This window comes from Vigna angularis, chromosome 5, assembly GCF_016808095.1.
Source record: "Vigna angularis cultivar LongXiaoDou No.4 chromosome 5, ASM1680809v1, whole genome shotgun sequence".
Classification (NCBI taxonomy): Eukaryota; Viridiplantae; Streptophyta; class Magnoliopsida; order Fabales; family Fabaceae; genus Vigna; species Vigna angularis.
In genome coordinates, this window is record NC_068974.1 from 781,490 (window position 1) to 802,043 (window position 20,554).

Genomic DNA, 20,554 nt, shown 5'->3' on the forward strand with positions numbered 1-20,554 from the left:
AAAAACACTTTGCATCTTCATCACCTATTCCCTGATCCGGGATCTTACCTCGTCTTTTTCTTTGGTGAGACAAAAGAAAAAACATTGTTCAACTAATTCCGTAATCCGAAACTTCGTTTCCCTTTTCTTCTTGTTCACTTCCCAGGAGCTCAGACACATTCTGTGACATGGGACTTTCCTTGTTTTGTTTTTTTTTTTTACTTCCTAGGAGGTGATACACGTTCCAGATTTGGGATTTTTGTTTTTATTTCTTTTATTATTTTTATTTGTTATTTTTTGTTATTTTATTATTATATTTTTTATTAAAACGGCAATAAGAGAAAAGACGAACGCCCCATCAAACGCACGAGTATAGAACGGCCGTTCACTATGGACACAGAAAAACATATCAAGACCGAACGTTCAACTACCAAAGAAAAATGACCGAACGCTATCAATATGAACAGGTAACGACGAACGACCGAAAGTATTTGAGGTCGAATGGTTTGAGGCCGAATGGCCGAAAAGGCTGAGCTACCTGGGCGAGCGCAAGAAGAGGGGGAACGAGCGGCAGAAGAGGGAGAACGAGCGCACAGGGCATAGGACGAGCGTTCAAAGCCGAACGTTCAGTTAATAATATACAATTCATGACCGAACGTTCAACATCAAGACCGAACGTTCACTAAGAATAAACGTAACCGAACGTTCACTAACACATAATATGACGGAACGTTTGAACAACACAAGGCCGAACGTCCAACTCTGAATAGGCAAATCAAGGCCGAACGTTCAAAACATCAAGACCGAACGTTCAGTAACAAACACATCAAGGCCGAACGTTCAACTGAGAATAAAGACAACAAGACCGAACGTTGAAAACATAAGAAAGTGACCGAACGCTATTTTCTGATTGAATTGTATTTCAGCGAACGGCAGAAGATCATGCACCACTAGGCCGAACGTTCAAAACCGAACGCCATATTAAACTAAAAACCATTAGGCCAAGACCGAACGCTCGCTACCTCAGAGGCTGAATGGTCGAACGACGGAACGCTTAGAGTGAGGATTACCGAACGTCAATGAGAATAAACTGGCCGAACGTCTGAGGACGAGCGTCGGAACAGTTGGAATGCGTGACGCTGAAAATTGCCGAACGTCAATGACACCAAATGGCTGAACGATTGAGGACGAGTGACCGAACGGTTGAAGCTGAAAATTGCCGAACGTCCGAGAGTTTAATGGACGAACGGTCGAATAAGGCAAAGGACAAACGGTCGTGCAGGGCAGAGGACGAACGGTGGAGGGCGAATGCTTTTTATTTTTATTTTTTATTATTTTTTTTATTTTATTTATATATATATATTTTTTTTGTTTATTTTTAATTTGTATATGTAACATCCCAATAAATAGTAATTACCATTAATTAGAACTAATCACATTTACAGAAAATTACAGTGCAGTCTTAATATTTACAACAGCTGCTTAAATAAAAACCGAACGTACAACATTTACAGTGTTCGGAATCTAGCTACCAAGCATCAAAAATCTGGACGAACGGTCTTACAAAAACAGATAACCGAATGTCCCAAAATACCGTACAGAAACACTAGCAATTTCTAAAGAACGAGCACTCTACTGCTCAGCTTTAACCTCTACTTCTACCATGTTGGCATCCTCCAAATTTTCTTCTTCCAGCATTACTTCAAGTGGTGCCTCACCATCTGCTCACATCCACAACGGATGATCATTGCATTGACAAGACGGACGTACATAAACAGTAGACAACACAAGGAATTGCAAGGGTAAGCTTAGGTAATTTAATTCATACAACCAACAGAAACTTTAACATATGAAATAAATCATACAAATCATACAATAGTACATACGAGTATAAAATCAATCATCCAAACTCTCATAATTAACGACTGTCCGGACTGTATGAATCCATGTATCTACAGGCGTTCTTGCACCCGGGTGGTGTGGTAACTGGGATACACTCAACAGCTGCCACCCGAGGTTAACCCTATCAGTCCAAAGTACTCAGTAGGACTAGGGCCTCCTGCCATTCCCACGCATGACCTACTCCCCTCTACATGAGGATGAGCACTCACGGAATATCAGGATGAACAGCCATCAGCAGCTTTACCATGGTCATACTACATAACTTCTCATATTCACATTATGGAGACGTTCCTCCTTGGAACGCTCATTCACAATCCACTTCAATAAAATTCATTCAGAATACCATTCGCACATATTAACCAGTTCTCTTATTCACATTTTCATTCTGTGTTCCACTCTCTTAATTTAAAGAACGTCCATCCTTTAATAGATCAAGACGAACGTATTACAGTACACTGCAACCTCGTTTCTGAACAAAAGAAACGAACCCTTATCCACTTACGGACGTTAAGAATACTTAATAATTTAAATGAGATTGAGTCTAGAAGATCTGAATAATACTTAGTAAAAATTCTAAGTATACAGACTTGAGGTTAAATCAGAAGGATAAATACATTTTAAATATATTTAAATAAATAACCAGAGTATTATTGTAACATCCCAATAAATAGTAATTACCATTAATTAGAATTAATTACAATTAACAGCAAACAGTCAACAGTCTTTACAGCTAATCAGAGAACACAAGCCGAACGGCTAGGAGTTTCAGCGTTACAAAGTCGAGCCCCAAAAACAAAATAACGAACGCTAACAACGAACGGTTTTACAACATACGTAACCGAACATCCTAAAACATTTATAAACTACAACAGCTACCAAAGAGCGAGCGATCTACTGCTCGGCCTTAACCTCCACTTCTACTAGGTTGGCGTCCTCCAAATTTTCTTCTTCCAGCATAGCCTCAAGTGGCGCCTCCTCATCTGCTCACATCCACAACGGATGATCATTGCATTGACAAGACGGACGTACATAAACAGTAGACAACACAAGGAATTGCAAGGGTAAGCTTAGGTAATTCAATTCATACATCACACATACAATTTAACATAGGAATTTAACACACAAGACATGCATCAATACATCAAAGCATAATATAATTCATCCAACTATCATAAGACCGACCGTCCGGACTGTGTGAATCCATGTAACCGCAGGCGTTCGTGCACCCGGTTGGTGTAGTAACTGGAACCCTCATCAGCTGCCAACCGAGGTTAACCCTATCAGCCTCAAAGTACTCAATAGGGCTAGGGCCTCCTGCCATTCCCACGCATGATCTACTCTCCTCTACATGAGGACGAGTACTCATGGAATATCAGGATGATCAGCCATCAGCGATTTTACCATGGTCACACTTTACAATTCATCATAATCAATCATAGAGACGTTCCTCCTTGGAACGTTCGTTCAAATTCCAAAATCATAATCTCATCTCATATATGGTTCGCACACTTTATAATTCCCTCAACATTTCATTTTCATTCTTAGTTACACTTCTTTAAAAAGACGAACGTTAATTCGCTGTATAGACGAACGCTATTTGAGAATCGGAACGAACGCTATTTAGAATTTAGGTCGAACGCTATTTAGAATCAGGACGAACGTTTTCAAAAATCAATAATTATTCAATTTGCACGAGCGCTGGATAGAAGACCTTGCGCGATTTAGAACGGACGCTCGTTATAAGGCCGAGCGCTATTTCGGACGAACGCTTGGTAGAATACCGTGCGCCGTTTAAGACGAACGCTCGACATAAGGTCGAACGCTATCAAAGACAAACGCTCGACATAAGGTCGAACACTATCAAAGACGAACGCTCGACATAAGGTCGAACGCTATCAAAGACGAACGCTCGACATAAGGTCGAACGCTATCAAAGACGGACGCTCGACATAAGGTCGAACGCTACCAACCATTTACCTTTTTGAACGAGCGTTCGGTCTAAGACCGAACGCCACTTAGGACGAACGCTCAATTAGCATTTCAAATGGGGACGCTCGTCTTAAGACAGAATCCTTTCCAAATGAAAGAATTTCACTCTAATTCAAATTTAGAGAAAACGAACGGTATATGACCGTACAAGGACGAGCGTAATTGATCAATCAGAGAAAATGATATTTTTCCAAACTTTTCAGTTTACAATGACTTTACAGATTTTTATACGATCCCTAACTTATGATTTCTCTCCACCATAAATCTCATACATTACAGAATTCATATTATCATTTCATCTCATACAGAATTTAATCATATTCAAGATCATACGTTTCATTCTCAACATACAGTGCAACCAATCTTACAAATATACATCTAATACAACAACAGAGTTCGTTCACGCATGCTTAAACCATCATACATTTCATAAATTCAATTCAATTCATGCTTTCATACACACCATACCAGTATAAATTAAATTACTAAAGCTTCCCTTACCTGGTCCAGTAGTGAACTTCCAAATGCTAGGGTTTCACTCTTGCTCTCACAGCTTCCTATCCAGAAGTTTACTCAACAACTTCCACTTAATCTAATCCACCCAAAATCGTAGACAGATCAGACCCCTAACCCACGCATGCAACCAGAATTTTGGTTCGCATGAACTGAATGGACGAAGTGCAGAGATGAGAACTTACCAGTTACAGAACTCTAACGTGTTCGGTTCGATCGAAAGCTCCAGACACCGTGAACGATCCTACGGTTTCTGAAATGGAAGCAGAGGTGCTGGTGGTGAGTGATCTTAGAGAGAAGATGCAAGAGTTTAGAGAGAAGCTGGAGAAAAGAAATGGCTAGAGCTTCGTAAGGAAGAAGATGAGTGCAGAAATGAGAGAAAGTGTTTTTCAGAGAAATCATTTCTCTCCCACGTCAAACGGCCATGCAACTCACGTCCTGCCACCTGGTTTCCACTACCGCTTTTAGAAGCTTCTGACGTGACAGAATGGCGTCAGCGCATGCAGACTGCAGAGAGTGTTCCCGCAGCACGAACGTCCATTCTCTGCATGCCACTTGTTTTCCACCAACGATCTGGAACGCTCCCTCAGTGACACATGGCAGGCGCATGCAGATTGGGTTTGACGTGTCAAAATGGGTTTAATGGTGATTAAAGAGTGGATTTTAGTGCGTTAAGTATTTAGGGTTTCACAATTATTAAATTCGGAAACGAACACTGCCAGTCAATGACCGAACGTCAATTAAGAATTCGGACGAACGCTAGTTACGTTCGCTCAGGAAGCAATGATAAGGACGAGCGTTCAGTTATAAAACCGAACACTGCTTTGGACGGACGCTAAGTCAATGACCGAGCACTCAAATAGAACGGACGCGCTTTTAGAACGGACGTTCGGTATTAGACCGAACGCTAACTTAGGACGAACGCTCAGTCTAAGATCGAGGGTTCATTTGGACGAACGCTCAGTATAATACTAAGCGCTACTTATGACGAACGCTGGTGAACAAAACCGAGCGGTCTAAATACACTTCAATTTATTTTCAATCGTTGGACACGCTAGGCTGAGCCGAACGCTCAAACCTAACCCTTCACACAAAGGACGCTCGTTCTCAGTCAAGATCCTTTCCAAATGAAAGAATTCTTATTCTAAGTTATTTTCCAGGGAAACCGAACGGTATAAGACCGTTCGATGACGAGCGTGCATTATCAAGCAAAGACTATGATATTTTCCAGATTTTTCATACACGATAACTTCACAGTTTTTATAACTTATAATTTATCTCCACCATAAATCTCAGACATTACAGAATTCATATTATCATTTCATCTCATACAGAATTCAATCATATTCCAGATCATACGTTTCATTCTCAACATACAGTGCAACCAATCTTACAAATATACATCCAGTACAACAACAGAGTTCGTTCACGCATGCTTAAACCATCATACATTTCATAATTTCAATTCAATTCATGCTTTCATACACACCATACCAGTATAAATTAAATTACTAAAGCTTCCCTTACCTGGTTTAATAGTGCACTTCCAAATGCTTAGGGTTCTCTCGTTCTCTCACAGCTTTCTACCCAACGAGTCACTCCACGATTTTCCACTTAATCTAAGATACCAAAATCACATACAGTTCAGACCTATAACTCATGCATGCAACCAGAGTTTGGTTCGCAGAAACAGAAGAGGAGAACGTTCAGGGACGAGAACTTACCAGTCACAAAATTCTAACTTGTTCGGTTCAAATGAAAGCTTACAACACCGTGAATGATTCTACGGTTTCTGAAATGGAAGCAGAGATGCTGGTGGTGAGTGATCTTAGAGAGAAGATGAAAAGAGTTTAGAGAGAAGGCAGAGAAGAAGGAAGTGTTGGAACAATCGGTACCGTTATAGAGTCGCACAGCGGAATTAAAAACTTGAAAGAGAGTGGAAAGCGTGTTCGATCACAATTAAAATTAATTTGGTCCTTTTAGTAAAAATAATTTTCTTTGAGAAAATTTATCAAACAGTTGATATACGTAAAATAAAATGAGTGCAGGGAATAAGAAGAACAACACAGAATTTTTATCCTGGTTCGAATCAAAAGATTCTACGTCCAGTCGTTAATCACTATAAATAGTGATTAACCTTTTTCACTAAAAATGGTTTAACAGATTACAACAAATAGTTAATAAAGCAGATAAATAAACCTTCCTTCGACGAACGAACCGGAAGAAGAACACTCTGCCAACTCGAAGAGAACCGCTCCGACTATCGACAAACGAAACGCGAGCTTCTCCTATTCACGAGACCAGGCAGAGCACCTTGCTAACTCGAAGAGAGCTTGCTCCGACAATCGACACACGAAACGCGAGCCTCTCCTGTTCACGAGACCAAGCAAGGGAACTTGAACTATAGCTTCTGAGAACTTCCTCTGACAAACAGTATTCTGCTAGAGCTTCTGTTCAACAACATTTTTTTTTTTATTTCTCCAAATCAAAATATATAGCCAAGTACACTGAATGCCAAAGGTTAGCTCCCAACTGCCATGAATAATCGATTATTGTAAGTGATAATCGATTATTCAAGTCCGTTACAGGGTTTTCAAAATGTGATAATCGATTATATGAAGAGATAATCGATTATTCCTGTATGACTTTGTGATAATCGATTATTGCCATTCCATAATCGATTATTGCAGTTAAAAATGCAAGTTTACAAGGTTTACAAGAATTTCCTACTACATTTAATTTCTACAAATTGCTTTTAACTAATTCTAATATCTTCTTCAACTAAAACTTCTTGTAGCATCATCAAAACAAATTTCTTCAAGATTTACCAATACTCCTTATTGGTAACAATCTCCCCCTTTTTGATGATGATCAAAAATGCAATTTTAAAAGCAAGTTTGGCTTACCTGCAAAACATACAAGCTAACAAACAACAACAAGGTTAGCAATACCTGTAATAATTTATACTTCTCCCCTTGTATTATTCTTCTCCCCCTTTTTGATCAGAAGCAAAAAGATCGGATGTTGAAGGCTCCCCCTAAATATGATCTCCCCCTCAATTAATCAAAGGATGCATATAATCAAGAGATCATTTTATTTATGAAAATAAATATTACATTATAAGAAGAATGGACAAACTAGCCGTTTATGGTCGTTTATAGCCGTTATGGGATGCTCCAACGACTCTATTTTTGAACATGTCAGCGTGATAATCGATTATGGCTTGTGATAATCGATTATCAGTTCAATAATTACTGCCCAGAATTGCATGATAATCGATTATGCATAATGATAATCGATTATCTGCTCAAGATTTTCCAGAATTGATTTTAATGCATGAATAATCGATTATGACTTGATGATAATCGATTATGAAGCGTTAAGTTTACGAAAAATGCAAAAATTTGCATAGATTTTGATTCTAAGATATGTCTAACACTCCAACCTCTCTTCTAAGTTCATAAAGTAAAGATACCCCCTTAAATATGCAATTCAAATTTAACTTTTAGCATACTCAATTAACCCACGAAATCAACAACCATTTTTCAAACAATTAAGATATCAATGATTAAGCAACCAATTTATAAACTAAAATGAATGCAACAGTAGCTTAAATGGAAATTATCACAGCTGCTACAGGTTTGATATGAAAGCATTTCAGCTAGCACAATCAGTTCAAAAAACTAACTTTGACAACACAATTTACAACTTTCAAAACAACAGCTATGATTCATGCACTCTCATATCCCAATCTGTTCAACCCAATGAATTCAACTCTGCATATAAAACAACATATATAAAAATTAAAACATCAATATGCAGTAATCAGATTTAATTCAATAACATTGTTTATCTTGGTTCAATGGATTTTATCCATGAAATATTGGCAAACCAGAATTTAAAACTGGAAAATTGACTCAAACAAGGAAATGTAGTTTTGACAACTGCTTTTAAAGACTATTCTACAGTGATTTTCACAGTTTGTAATCAAGCTTTATGTGGAGCAAATCATAGCTCATATGGCATGCATATAAATAGATCTCCACAGAAAACATCTTTGAAACGGAAATGCTAATTCAATCATCAAATAACTTAATTATCTAAAAATGCCAATGAAAATCTATCAACCAACTCATTTAAATGAATATAACAATAATCAAATAATGGAAAATTAGAAAGATAACCAGAACAAAGTGCAATAACACAGTTCAAACAACACTTAGCTCAATCACATGGAGTTCGAACCAAGGCTTTGAATGCCATTTGATGGATTCACTTCCTGCTCTTAGATCATTATTTCCGAAAGCATAATACCATGGATCTCTCCTCTCTTTTTGAGAACTTAACCTGCAAAACCATCCAAGAGAGGTTTGGTGCCCATAATCTCATTTGGGTCCTCAGGGTTAGAGACAAATTACTTTATAATGGGAATCCAAGCACATTTTCCATCAGGAACATCAAAATGTTTGATACTACATTTATTTGAAGTATGTCCTTTTTTCATACAATAGAAGCAACAAACACCATGCAGTTTGGTTTTTACAGTTGTTCCTTTTTCAACCCAAACTCTACGAGTTCTCTTAACTTTAGACTTTTTATGATGCACTTCTTTATTTCTAACATTGCTCCTTCTAAAAACATGTGAGACAGACTTGGTTGCTTTAGAAAGTAAATTTTCAAGTATGTCAATGTTAAACATATGACTTTTACAAGATAAACACTCAACAGGTTTTTCATTTGAATTAGATTCAGACAATTTTGTTTCAAGATTACTAACTTTGTTTCTTAATATGACTTCCTCATCTAATGCATTTTCATATTTCCATTTCAATTCTTTAAATTCCTTTTTCATATTTTTATAAGCAGCATTCAATGTTTCAGATTCATCAAGTAATTCAAGAAACGCCTTTTGTAAATCAAATTCATTAGATTCATAGCTAGAATTACTTACTTGGCTTCCAGCATCATCAAAATTAGCTGTCAAACACAAGTTTATTTCTTCAACAGAATCACTTGAACTAGAGGTGGTTGATGCATTATCCTTCGAGGCAATGTGAACCTTCTTCTTCTTGTGAATTTTCTTTTCTTTTCTTTCTTTACTTCTTTTGTTGCTTGAACAGTCAGCTTTCAGATGGCCTCTTTCACCACATCCATAACATTTGAAGCTTGAAGAGGAACCTTGATAGTCCTTCTTTTCCTTCAAGATTTTGCTTTCAGATGATTTATCGTTGGCCATCAAGCATAGATTTTCTTGCTCATTAGAATCGCTTGAGCTTGAGGAGTTTAATGTAGACCATGAGTTCGAACAAGTCAACTTAGCCACATTCAATACTTCATCATGAGTGACTCTTAAAAATTTCCACATTTCCTGAGCACTTTTATAAACAGATACTTTGAAAAAATCATCAATGGTTAGTGCAAATAAAATTATATTCCGAGCCTTAATATCAAACTGAGCTCGTCTATTTTCTTCAGCAGTCCAATTAAAATAAGGTTTTTCAGTCTCTACACCATCAACAGTATTCATAGGAATATAAGGGCCATTTTGTACAGCTTCCCAGATACCTCTATCAACAGACCCCATAAAAATCTCCATTCTCACTTTCCAAAAAGCATAGTTATCACCAGTAAACAATGGAGGTCTGTTAATGGAAGCACCCTCAGCATATACATGGTTTTGATTGTGACCGGCCATTTTCGCAAATTTTGAAAAACTATCAAAGCAAGCTCTGATACCAATTGTTGGAACAATCGGTACCGTTATAGAGTCGCACAGCGGAATTAAAAACTTGAAAGAGAGTGGAAAGCGTGTTCGATCACAATTAAAATTAATTTGGTCCTTTTAGTAAAAATAATTTTCTTTGAGAAAATTTATCAAACAGTTGATATACGTAAAATAAAATGAGTGCAGGGAATAAGAAGAACAACACAGAATTTTTATCCTGGTTCGAATCAAAAGATTCTACGTCCAGTCGTTAATCACTATAAATAGTGATTAACCTTTTTCACTAAAAATGGTTTAACAGATTACAACAAATAGTTAATAAAGCAGATAAATAAACCTTCCTTCGACGAACGAACCGGAAGAAGAACACTCTGCCAACTCGAAGAGAACCGCTCCGACTATCGACAAACGAAACGCGAGCTTCTCCTATTCACGAGACCAGGCAGAGCACCTTGCTAACTCGAAGAGAGCTTGCTCCGACAATCGACACACGAAACGCGAGCCTCTCCTGTTCACGAGACCAAGCAAGGGAACTTGAACTATAGCTTCTGAGAACTTCCTCTGACAAACAGTATTCTGCTAGAGCTTCTGTTCAACAACATTTTTTTTTTTATTTCTCCAAATCAAAATATATAGCCAAGTACACTGAATGCCAAAGGTTAGCTCCCAACTGCCATGAATAATCGATTATTGTAAGTGATAATCGATTATTCAAGTCCGTTACAGGGTTTTCAAAATGTGATAATCGATTATATGAAGAGATAATCGATTATTCCTGTATGACTTTGTGATAATCGATTATTGCCATTCCATAATCGATTATTGCAGTTAAAAATGCAAGTTTACAAGGTTTACAAGAATTTCCTACTACATTTAATTTCTACAAATTGCTTTTAACTAATTCTAATATCTTCTTCAACTAAAACTTCTTGTAGCATCATCAAAACAAATTTCTTCAAGATTTACCAATACTCCTTATTGGTAACAGGAAGGTCAGAGTTTCGTGAGGAAGAAGGTGATTGCATGCAGAGAATGGGAAGAGTTTTTCTGAAAATTCTCTTCCTTCCCACACAGAACGAACTCCCATCCTCCACACGCCACTTGTCTTCCACTAACGTTCTCAGAATGCTCCAACCGTGACACTTGGCAGACGCATGCAGTGGAAGTGTGAGTGCGTTTTGACGTGGCACGGTGCATTAAATGGTGCTCAGAGTGTGGATTAGTGTGCGTTAATTAATCAGGTTCTCACAGTATATATTTTTTTATTTTATTATTCATTACTATTTATTTTCTTTTTTTTATTTTATTTTTTTTATTTTACAATCATGATGAAAATAAATACAACAAACCTAAAAGTCAATCCGGACGAAATTGGGTGTTGACAATAATATTGAACTATTTTTCACGTGCTTTCAATTTGATTATGCTATTAGATAGTTTGAGTTTAACCATGCCAATAGTGTAAAACAAGTTTTATATAATTATTTTGTATAGTTGTCCAGTCACACACAGAACGGGTTTTCAAGGAGATTAATTCTAATGATAAATAATTTAAAATAAAATGTAATTACTGTGTTCTGTTATTATTAATCAAATCTATAAATATAAATCTATAAATATATATAAGGTAAAAAAAATAGGTAATTGTATTTAATACTTATTTAATAATTAAATTGTTTTTAACATGAAAACACCTCCTGACACTGTAAAACAAATGACTACTATGAATTAGGAGACCATAACTATCACATAGATATTAGACCTTAATCTCAATTACCATGTCGAAACAATTATAAATGATTTTATATATAATTTTTAAAAAGTTATTGAAAATTAAACAAATTTATTATATAATAATTTATATTTAGATAATAATATAAAACTATTTTCCAAACTAATGTCATAACGTTTTCTTTTCTTTTTATAAAAAGTTTGACCGTTTATTTATTTTATCTTAATCGTATTTATGGCTCAATCTTCTATATATTTCATTTATTTTTATTTTTGGATTGAGTTTTGGAAAATTAAATAAAAAGGGGAAGTAAAAATTTATAAAATTATTTGAATTAATGAAAGAGAAGAAAATAAATAAGAAATAAGTTTTTTTGCCTTAATAGAATAAGCTTAATACAATTTTTGCCTTAAATCCTAGATTAGATATGGTCCTTATAAGAACACTATATATAAAAAATTAAGCCAGTAAGATTTTCTACTTTACAGCTATTGATGGTCTACTTTACAGCTATTGATGGTCGACTTAAATTACAAATAATTTTATAAATGAAATAAGATTGCCTCGAATAACAAACTAACGACCAACTTATACATGTTTGCTGTGACTGAATGAATGTACTTTTAAATATTAATTTTCAAAAATACACAAACAGGATTTTAAAAAACAAAATTATAAACATTCATTTCCAATAACAATATATTAGCCAACTACTAGTCTATTATTTTAGACAGTTGCACGCTTGCCACAATCTCCAGAAAAACTCGGTTCTCCTAAACCAATTTGCTCACTCCATAGCTTTTAGCATTTGAACATCAACAATTATCCCCTTTAGCTAGGGATTACAGGACTGTTTACAATCATAATTACTCAACAGATTCATATACATGATGGGAAATTGAAAAGTATCAATTTTCAATACAAAGACCAATGAGCAAAGGAATTCACCCAAAAATATGGAACACTGGGTGATAAATGACTTGCAACTATTAATTGGCATTGTGGTTTATAGTACAAATTCCTCGTTCAATTATCCAGAAATCCGCAGTCCAGTATAATAAAACACCAGGGAATGATGGAACACCAGTCCAGTACAATAAAACAGAGAGGAGCCATGGCCAACGGCTTTTGCACCATACTAGGCAAAAATGAGGAATTTATTACGGATCTAGGCAAAAATTGACCAAAAGTGAAGTCGTGGGGGGTAATAACGACTTCAAAAGAAGAAGTCGTGCCCCCCCTGCACGACTTCACACTGTTCATAGCAACAGTGTTGAAGTCGTGCACCCCAAAAACGACTTCTGGGTCCTGTAATCGATTACCATTTTTTGGTAATCGATTACACAATGTTGAAATCCTGACCCTGCAAGACTGGAATTGTGAAGGCAGAAAACGTACTGGTAATCGATTACACCATTTTGGTAATCGATTACCAGGTGGGTTATGTTGGAAGAAGCACTCTTGCGTGAAACTTTCTGGAAAAATCGCGCCGGGCGGACGATCTGTATGTGGACGAGCGTTCACTGAAAATGGACGAGCGTCCACTTCTCCTACCGAGCGTCCACTGAGCGCATCTCGACGAGCGTCCTCTTAGCTAGATGGACGAACGTCCTCTTAGCTTTCGGGACGAGCGTTCTCTCTGCCTGGCTGGACGAGCGTCCTCTTCTGCCTGGACGAGCGTCGCTTCTGCCTGGACGAGCGTCCGCTTCTGCCTGGACGAGCGTCCGCTTCTGCCTGGACGAGCGTCCGCTTCTGCCTTGCACCAAAGCAACCTGGTAATCGATTACACATGTTTTGTAATCGATTACCAGTGCTTTTGGTGGCATACAAATTTGAAGTCGTGCAGGGTGGTCATGATTTCAACACTCTGTAATCGATTACCATTACATTGTAATCGATTACAAAGTCTTGAAGTCGTTTTTGGGGTGCACGACTTCAACACTGTTGCTATGAACAGTGTGAAGTCGTGCAGGGGGGCACGACTTCTTCATTTGAAGTCGTTTGAGCCCCCCACGACTTCCCCATTTACGTAAATTTATTTGACTTTGCCTATTTTGGTAATATAAGAGGCAAATTTGCCCATTCTCGTGCAAAAGCCCATGGCCAACACTAACATGCTTGACCAACATTATCCATCACATCTCAATGTCTTCAAGATCTGGGAGAGGAAACCGAAGAATTGCAGCAATGCCACTTATCTGGGCTAGTTCTGTCCAGTAATATAAAGTTGACATATTCAATTTCAAACAGACAGGAAATTAGAACATAAAATGTTTGTTCAGAAATTTCATTTATTTCCGTGAAGCAGCTCTAAATAACAAAAGGGGGAAGAAAAAAAGGCATAACGTTTTAGTTTATATATTGTGATCTTATTACTTTTATTTTACCTTTTTCAATAATTGTTCACCATTCTCAGTCAATGAATTTCTAGGATCAATAATATCCCAAAAAGTTAAAGAATAATGAAATTAGTAAAACTTACGCTCTCCAGAGACATGCATGGATGAAAATACATGGACAGATCCTCCTGAATCCTTAACAGAGTTGACCAAGTTAACAAACTTTTGTCTTGTTGATATATCTGAATTCCTATAACCAAAAGCAAATAGTGAAGACACAACTCCATGGCAACATCAAACAGAGAATTTTCAGGATTAAATTCCAAATCCCAAGTTAACAAATAGGATGCGAAAGCAAATGCAAAGATAAAGTTAAGTGATAATGCTATACGGGCTCAAAAGTAAAAACCAAAATATCTTTCTTTAAAACAAAACCTGAAGTAAAAGGTAGTTTGCAAAGAAGTTTGATCTAAACCAGTTTCAAAGATGAACAAAGAGATACATAAGATACACGGTTAAAATAAAACAAACAAAAAGAAAAAAGACGCAGGAAGCCAAAGTATGAATCTGATAGATCAATCCGGCATTTTGTCTTTCATTTAAGAATATTTTGCGATTATATCATGCAAACCTGAAAAGATCATCTGTGATGAGAAGAGTTTGTACAGCTAGGCGTTCATTGGCAACCTCAACATGTTTCATTCCATAACATGCGCGTGATGGATCCTGTTCCACATCAAATACATATTCAATCAGGATTTCCTATATTTCTGAAAATGCAATATTTAGGTAAGCTGTTTCTACAGCTTTGAAGAGACAATAATCCAAGGGAGAAACATGAGTACTCCTTTTATGCTAAGGTGATACTTCCTTTAGATTTTTTATTCTCACTCTAAACCAGATTTTTAATACTTTTTGTGCACAAGAATAAGAAAAAAAAATGTACTTTTGTAGAACAGACAGAAAAATAATGGTTTCCCATGATAAATCCTCTGGAACATGACTTTTTTTAGCTTACCCAGCATCCACCCAGTTACATTGGTAACTCTCAGATTGGGTTCAACAAATACTAAACATCATTACGTAAGAAGTATAATAAGGAGAAAGTATTAGCACAATATAATTGAGATAACTTTTACTTTCGATAAAAGTATGATGTTATTTGAATTTTAAACACCTAATAAAAATCTTAGAATGAAAAACAGAAAGCAAATTTGATGGAAGATATGCTTCTCATGCAATTCAATAAAGTAAACATCTAACTACATGGCATTCTAATCATAAAAATAGGCAAGGTTAACAAATGCATCTGAAAAGAAAACCTGACATTTGAAAGCATTTTGAAGAAATCCTTCATAACTCGAACCTGAAAAACAAGGAAATAAAAGCTTAACCCACACTCAATATAAAATAAGTAAACATAATACGGAATTTTTTCAGCAGTGCTAAAGAGAAAAGTAAAAGATACGGGCTTTGATGGTACCTCTTGTGCTGCTTTAGTATCTTTTATCAAATTCATGACATTTGGAGCATCCAAAACCTCCCTTAAACTATGCCTACAGATAATAAATAATTAGGCTAAAGAGATAAGATAAAGAAAATACAGCAGTGCCCACAAGCAATTGAACTTAAAAGTTAATCCTTAAAATAAGAGTCAGTTACTCTATGTTTGCAGCCATATTTTTTAAGTCAATACACATAAGAATATTACACAGAAGAAAGATTAAGTAAGTCAAGCCACAGTTAATTGATCAGCAAGCACAACAATCTTCACATGTTCATGTTAATTCTAATTACCTTACGAGGCTTTTGTAGCATACTAAAAAAGTAGGAAAATATGCAAATAAAGAAAGCAACCATACTTGTATCCTGAAGTTGTATGCACAAGAATGATGCGTGATTTGTTTTCAATAATAGCTCGCAACTGTCTTCGTTCTGCCTCCAAAAATAAGTGACGATGAAACTGATCCTGAAACAGAAACAGAATTTCAAAATCCTGTCTTCACTTAAGGAAGCAAAAACCACTAAAGATGATTTTATACTATTAATAATAATACATGCAAACACACAATCAAATTTGTAAATATTCACCACGAATAAAGCAAACAGGAAATAATTGCTCACCTTTGTAAATCCTGGACTTGCAATTACAGCACAACGAACCACGTTGAAATCGATATGTTTCAAGAAAGCCTAAACAGATTCGTAGAATTCCAGTATATTTGTCAATGCGCCTTTTACACTTTTTGTTGAATGTAAAATATATATGATTAAATATAAGAAAGAAATACTAGGGCAAAAGATCATGATAATATCCTCTTAACCAAGAGTAAAGAAACATATAAAATACATTCATTCATACAATAAGGAGATATTTGATAACTGGCATTCTCATTCTCATCCAGGCATCTAATATTATCCAACAAGATGCCCATATTTGGTGCATGGGTATGATATTATTACCGTGAGTATCTCATTGCTCGGGGAAAGGAAGTGGCTATAAGTCAACTAATGAATAACACCAATTCAAAACTAGCTACACATATATAACATAATAAGAATCAGGTGATATAGCTTTGAGGGGTGTTTGAATTTGCATTATAGCATTAGCTTTAATTTCAGAAACACCTTAATTGAAAAAAAAATTATAAATCATAGTAAATCCATTTCAATTTTTTTAATGTGGAATATGTATCACTAATGAGAATAAATGCTAAAGATAAGAAATTTAATTCCTTATTTACCTGCATAACATTCTCGAAGAACTTATCCAAAGCCTACAAAATGGAGGGATGCTTTAGAATTGTATCACTCAAGTTATATAATTCATTCACTGACGTCTTACAATAGGGTGACAGATCTTACTTTCTCATAACCAGCAATTGCAGGCCCATGCTTGCGAGGAATAGATGTTTCTATCCGCGATCGAGTAACAGTCATACTGTTTTATTGGATTAATACGATGAATCATTTCATTGTAATGACACAATTACATGGAAAACATAAACTAGAGTATCAACAAGAAGCAGAACGTGTATTTAATTTCCAGTGTTTGTGGTTACCCACAGAAATCAAAATAAAAATAACAGTGACCAAGTTTAATATGAGTGCTGAGCAAATTATCTTATGGATAAAATGCTATTATAAGTAATACATATAAATGAAACCTAGTAAATTTATAGCCAACCTTCTACCAACAAGGAGGATATGAGCTAATCCTTCCTGCATCAACACCACTGCTAGATCAGCACTTGCACCAGGATCTGCAAAATATGCATGGGATTTTCATTCACAATTTTGATTACTAAGATTTACACCAACAGTCAGACAACAAATGACCACACGAGGATTGTTAACCCTTTGTTTGCTTGAAAAACATGACTGGTTCTATATGATAATTTATTTCATTCTTTCCACCATTTTTCTAAAACAACTATTTAAAGGTGTGCAGGAGATTTAAGACATCTGATAAAGTAGAAATTCAACAATTTTATCAAGTGAAAATAGGTAAAGTAATATCTTCATTCTTCAAATTAGAATATTTTGTAATTTCCACGCAAACAGACTACGCCACTAAAATTTCCATAATTATAAATATCTATAAAAGAATTGAGACATTCATATAATTTGATACGTACCAGAGGCCTGCTGTAGCACCTCCAAAGCCAAAGAATCCCAAACATCCTACAAGAGGCAGAATATAATATTCAGTAATTGTGATTCAAAAAGGTACCAGTGGGCTGCGAACTATATCACAATGTGATTTTCATAAAGATTCCTCACCACTCATTTCTTAGGTTACATTTTCTATTCTAACCATAATGGCACAGTGATAAATACAAGCAAAAGGCCTGGCTTATATGCATATGAAGCACGAGTTTAACATTGCGAAATGATTTGTAACAAGAAGCACAATGATTCAAGAGAAAATACCTTTCTGACCACAAACGGTCGCTGCAGTTCAAGTTCTAGAGTATGGAAAGCTCCTATCTGCAACGAGTTACAAAGATGAAAACTTAAGTTCGGCAGTAACAATTTGGAGAAGAAATCTGGATGACAGTCGCAGTTCACTACCTTGACATGTTCATTCTCTAAAATGTTCTTTCCACGAACACGCAGAATAGAACCTTCTTTGTCATAATCAGCAACCTAGTATAAAACAAAATCAAGATAACACAACCTGAAAAACCGAACAGAAATCCTACTGATAGCACAAATACCTCTTCGACTTTAATTTCCAGTTTGAGCTTAACGCGCTCTGCATCTCGACCGCCATGAGCGGCCTCTCTAACAACCTTCCTATTAAAGTTACAACAAGCAAGAAAACGAAAGAAATATGAAAATTGAAAAACAGATTATGCGATCAAAGAAAGCAAGAATTGAGAGAAAATAGCACCTAACAGTAACGGCCATGACAGAGTCTCCGGGAGCAATCAAGTTATACGCAAACCACAGATCATCGGAATCCACCGCCACCATCTGCATAGTGCACAGAATAAACGTGAAGAAGAAATTTCATGGAACTAAGGAAACTGAAGTGTGGAGAATAGGAATTGAACCTTAACGCTACCAGGTCCATTAGGAACGATGTCTCTGCGAACGATCCTCATGGCTGTGGATACCACCGGCGCTAAACACCACACTTTCTTCCTTTTCTCTCTCTCCTTGAAACGACGGTTGAAAGCGCACGTCCCCACTCACTGTCACCAAACAATGGCTCGGGCTGTTACTTCTAGCCCCGCTGTAATTACTGCCTTCACCTCCCTATTCCATTAAAATCCTTAGCTTTGATACGAAATTTTTCAATTTTTTTGAAACAAAAATTAAATATTGTATATTTGAATTGCTTTTATTTTAAATTATTTATTCTTTGAAATATTTCATTTGGATAGAACAATTCAAATTTATTAAATTTTAATTTTCTTAAATAAAATGTTTCAAATATTACCAAATATAAAAATACAAAATACAAAATACAAAAATTATTATTATAACCTTGCAAACAAAATTGGAGACTTCGCAAAAACAAATATGGTTGACCTTTACGTAAAACTTATTTTACTAGCATTGATAAAATTTGACGAACATTAACTTAAAAAACACTAAATAAGTTAGTATTTTGTTAATATTCATTATAATAAAAAAACTTATTTCTTATTTATTTTCTTCTCTTTCATTAATTCAAATAATTTTATAAATTTTTACTTCCCCTTTTTATTTAATTTTCCAAAACTCAATCCAAAAATAAAAATAAATGAAATATATAGAAGATTGAGCCATAAATACGACTAAGATAAAATAAATAAACGGTCAAACTTTTTATAAAAAGAAAAGAAAACGTTATGACATTAGTTTGGAAAATAGTTTTATATTATTATCTAAATATAAATTAGGCTTAATTACCTACTTAGTCCCCATGTTCGTAGGTAATTTGCTGTTTAGTACCCGGTTTTAAAATGTAGGCATTTGATACCTATGTTTTGAAATTTGTATCAATTGAATCCTACCCACTTAACGCCGTTATAAATCTAACGTTTTTCTGACATCAACTTTGAATTGTGGACGAGCGGTAGTGGACGAGCGTCCGAGCATCGTTGGACGAGCGTCCTCTTCTGTTGGACGAGCGTCCTCCACTGTTGGACGAGCGTCCTCCTCTGTTTGGACGAGCGTCCTCCACTGTTGGACGAGCGTCCTCCACTTTTGGACGAGCGTCCTCCTCTGTTTGGACGAGCGTCCTCCACTGTTCAACGAGCGTCCTCCACTGTTGGACGAGCGTCCTCCTCTGTTTGGACGAGCGTCCTCCACTTTTGGACGAGCGTCCTCCACTGTTGGACGAGCGTCCTCCTCTGTTTGGACGATCGTCCACAACCGCTCGTCCACAATTCAAAGTTGATGTCAGAAAAACGTTAGATTTATAACGGCGTTAAGTGGGTAGGATTCAATTGATACAAATTTCAAAACATAGGTATCAAATGCCTACATTTTTAAAACCGGGTACTAAACAGCAAATTACCTCCGAACATGGGGACTAAGTAAGTAATTAAGCCTATAAATTATTATATAATAAATTTGTTTAATTTTCAATAACTTTTTAAAAATTATATATAAAATCATTTATAATTGTTTCGACATGGTAATTGAGATTAAGGTCTAATATGTATGTGATAGTTATGGTCTCCTAATTCATAGTAGTCATTTGTTTTACAGTGTCAGGAGGTGTTTTCATGTTAAAAACAATTTAATTATTAAATAAGTATTAAATACAATTACCTATTTTTTTTACCTTATATATTTATAGATTTATATTTATAGATTTGATTAATAATAACCTAATCAGAACACAGTAATCACATTTTATTTTAAATTATTTATCAT

The 20,554-nt window shown here is 35.8% G+C and overlaps 1 protein-coding gene across 1 annotated transcript; it reads right to left on the reverse strand.

Annotated features, from left to right (window-relative positions):
- Window positions 1-12,608: 12,608 nt before the first annotated feature.
- LOC128196790 (protein PELOTA 1-like) lies at window positions 12,609-18,899 on the reverse strand. The gene is made up of 16 exons (XM_052878431.1): window positions 18,739-18,899; window positions 18,576-18,658; window positions 18,400-18,478; window positions 18,254-18,328; window positions 18,113-18,169; window positions 17,818-17,863; window positions 17,367-17,442; window positions 17,045-17,120; window positions 16,924-16,956; window positions 16,304-16,372; window positions 16,042-16,148; window positions 15,663-15,735; window positions 15,507-15,545; window positions 14,811-14,905; window positions 14,323-14,429; window positions 12,609-14,049 (listed from the first exon to the last, which is right to left on the reverse strand). The coding sequence occupies exons 1-16, from the start codon at window positions 18,787-18,789 to the stop codon at window positions 13,976-13,978; spliced, it is 1,140 nt and encodes a 379-aa protein (XP_052734391.1). The 5' UTR covers window positions 18,790-18,899; the 3' UTR covers window positions 12,609-13,975.
- Window positions 18,900-20,554: the final 1,655 nt, after the last annotated feature.

Coding starts and splice junctions, on each gene's coding strand:
- LOC128196790 (XM_052878431.1), bottom strand. CDS start 18,789: ATGAGGATCGTTCGCAGAGACATCGTTCCTAATGGACCTGGTAGCGTT. Junction 18,659..18,738: donor ATGGACCTGGTAGCGTTAAG/GTTCAATTCCTA, acceptor TGCACTATGCAG/ATGGTGGCGGTGGATTCCGA. Junction 14,050..14,322: donor CATGCATGTCTCTGGAGAGC/GTAAGTTTTACT, acceptor ATTACTGGACAG/AACTAGCCCAGATAAGTGGC.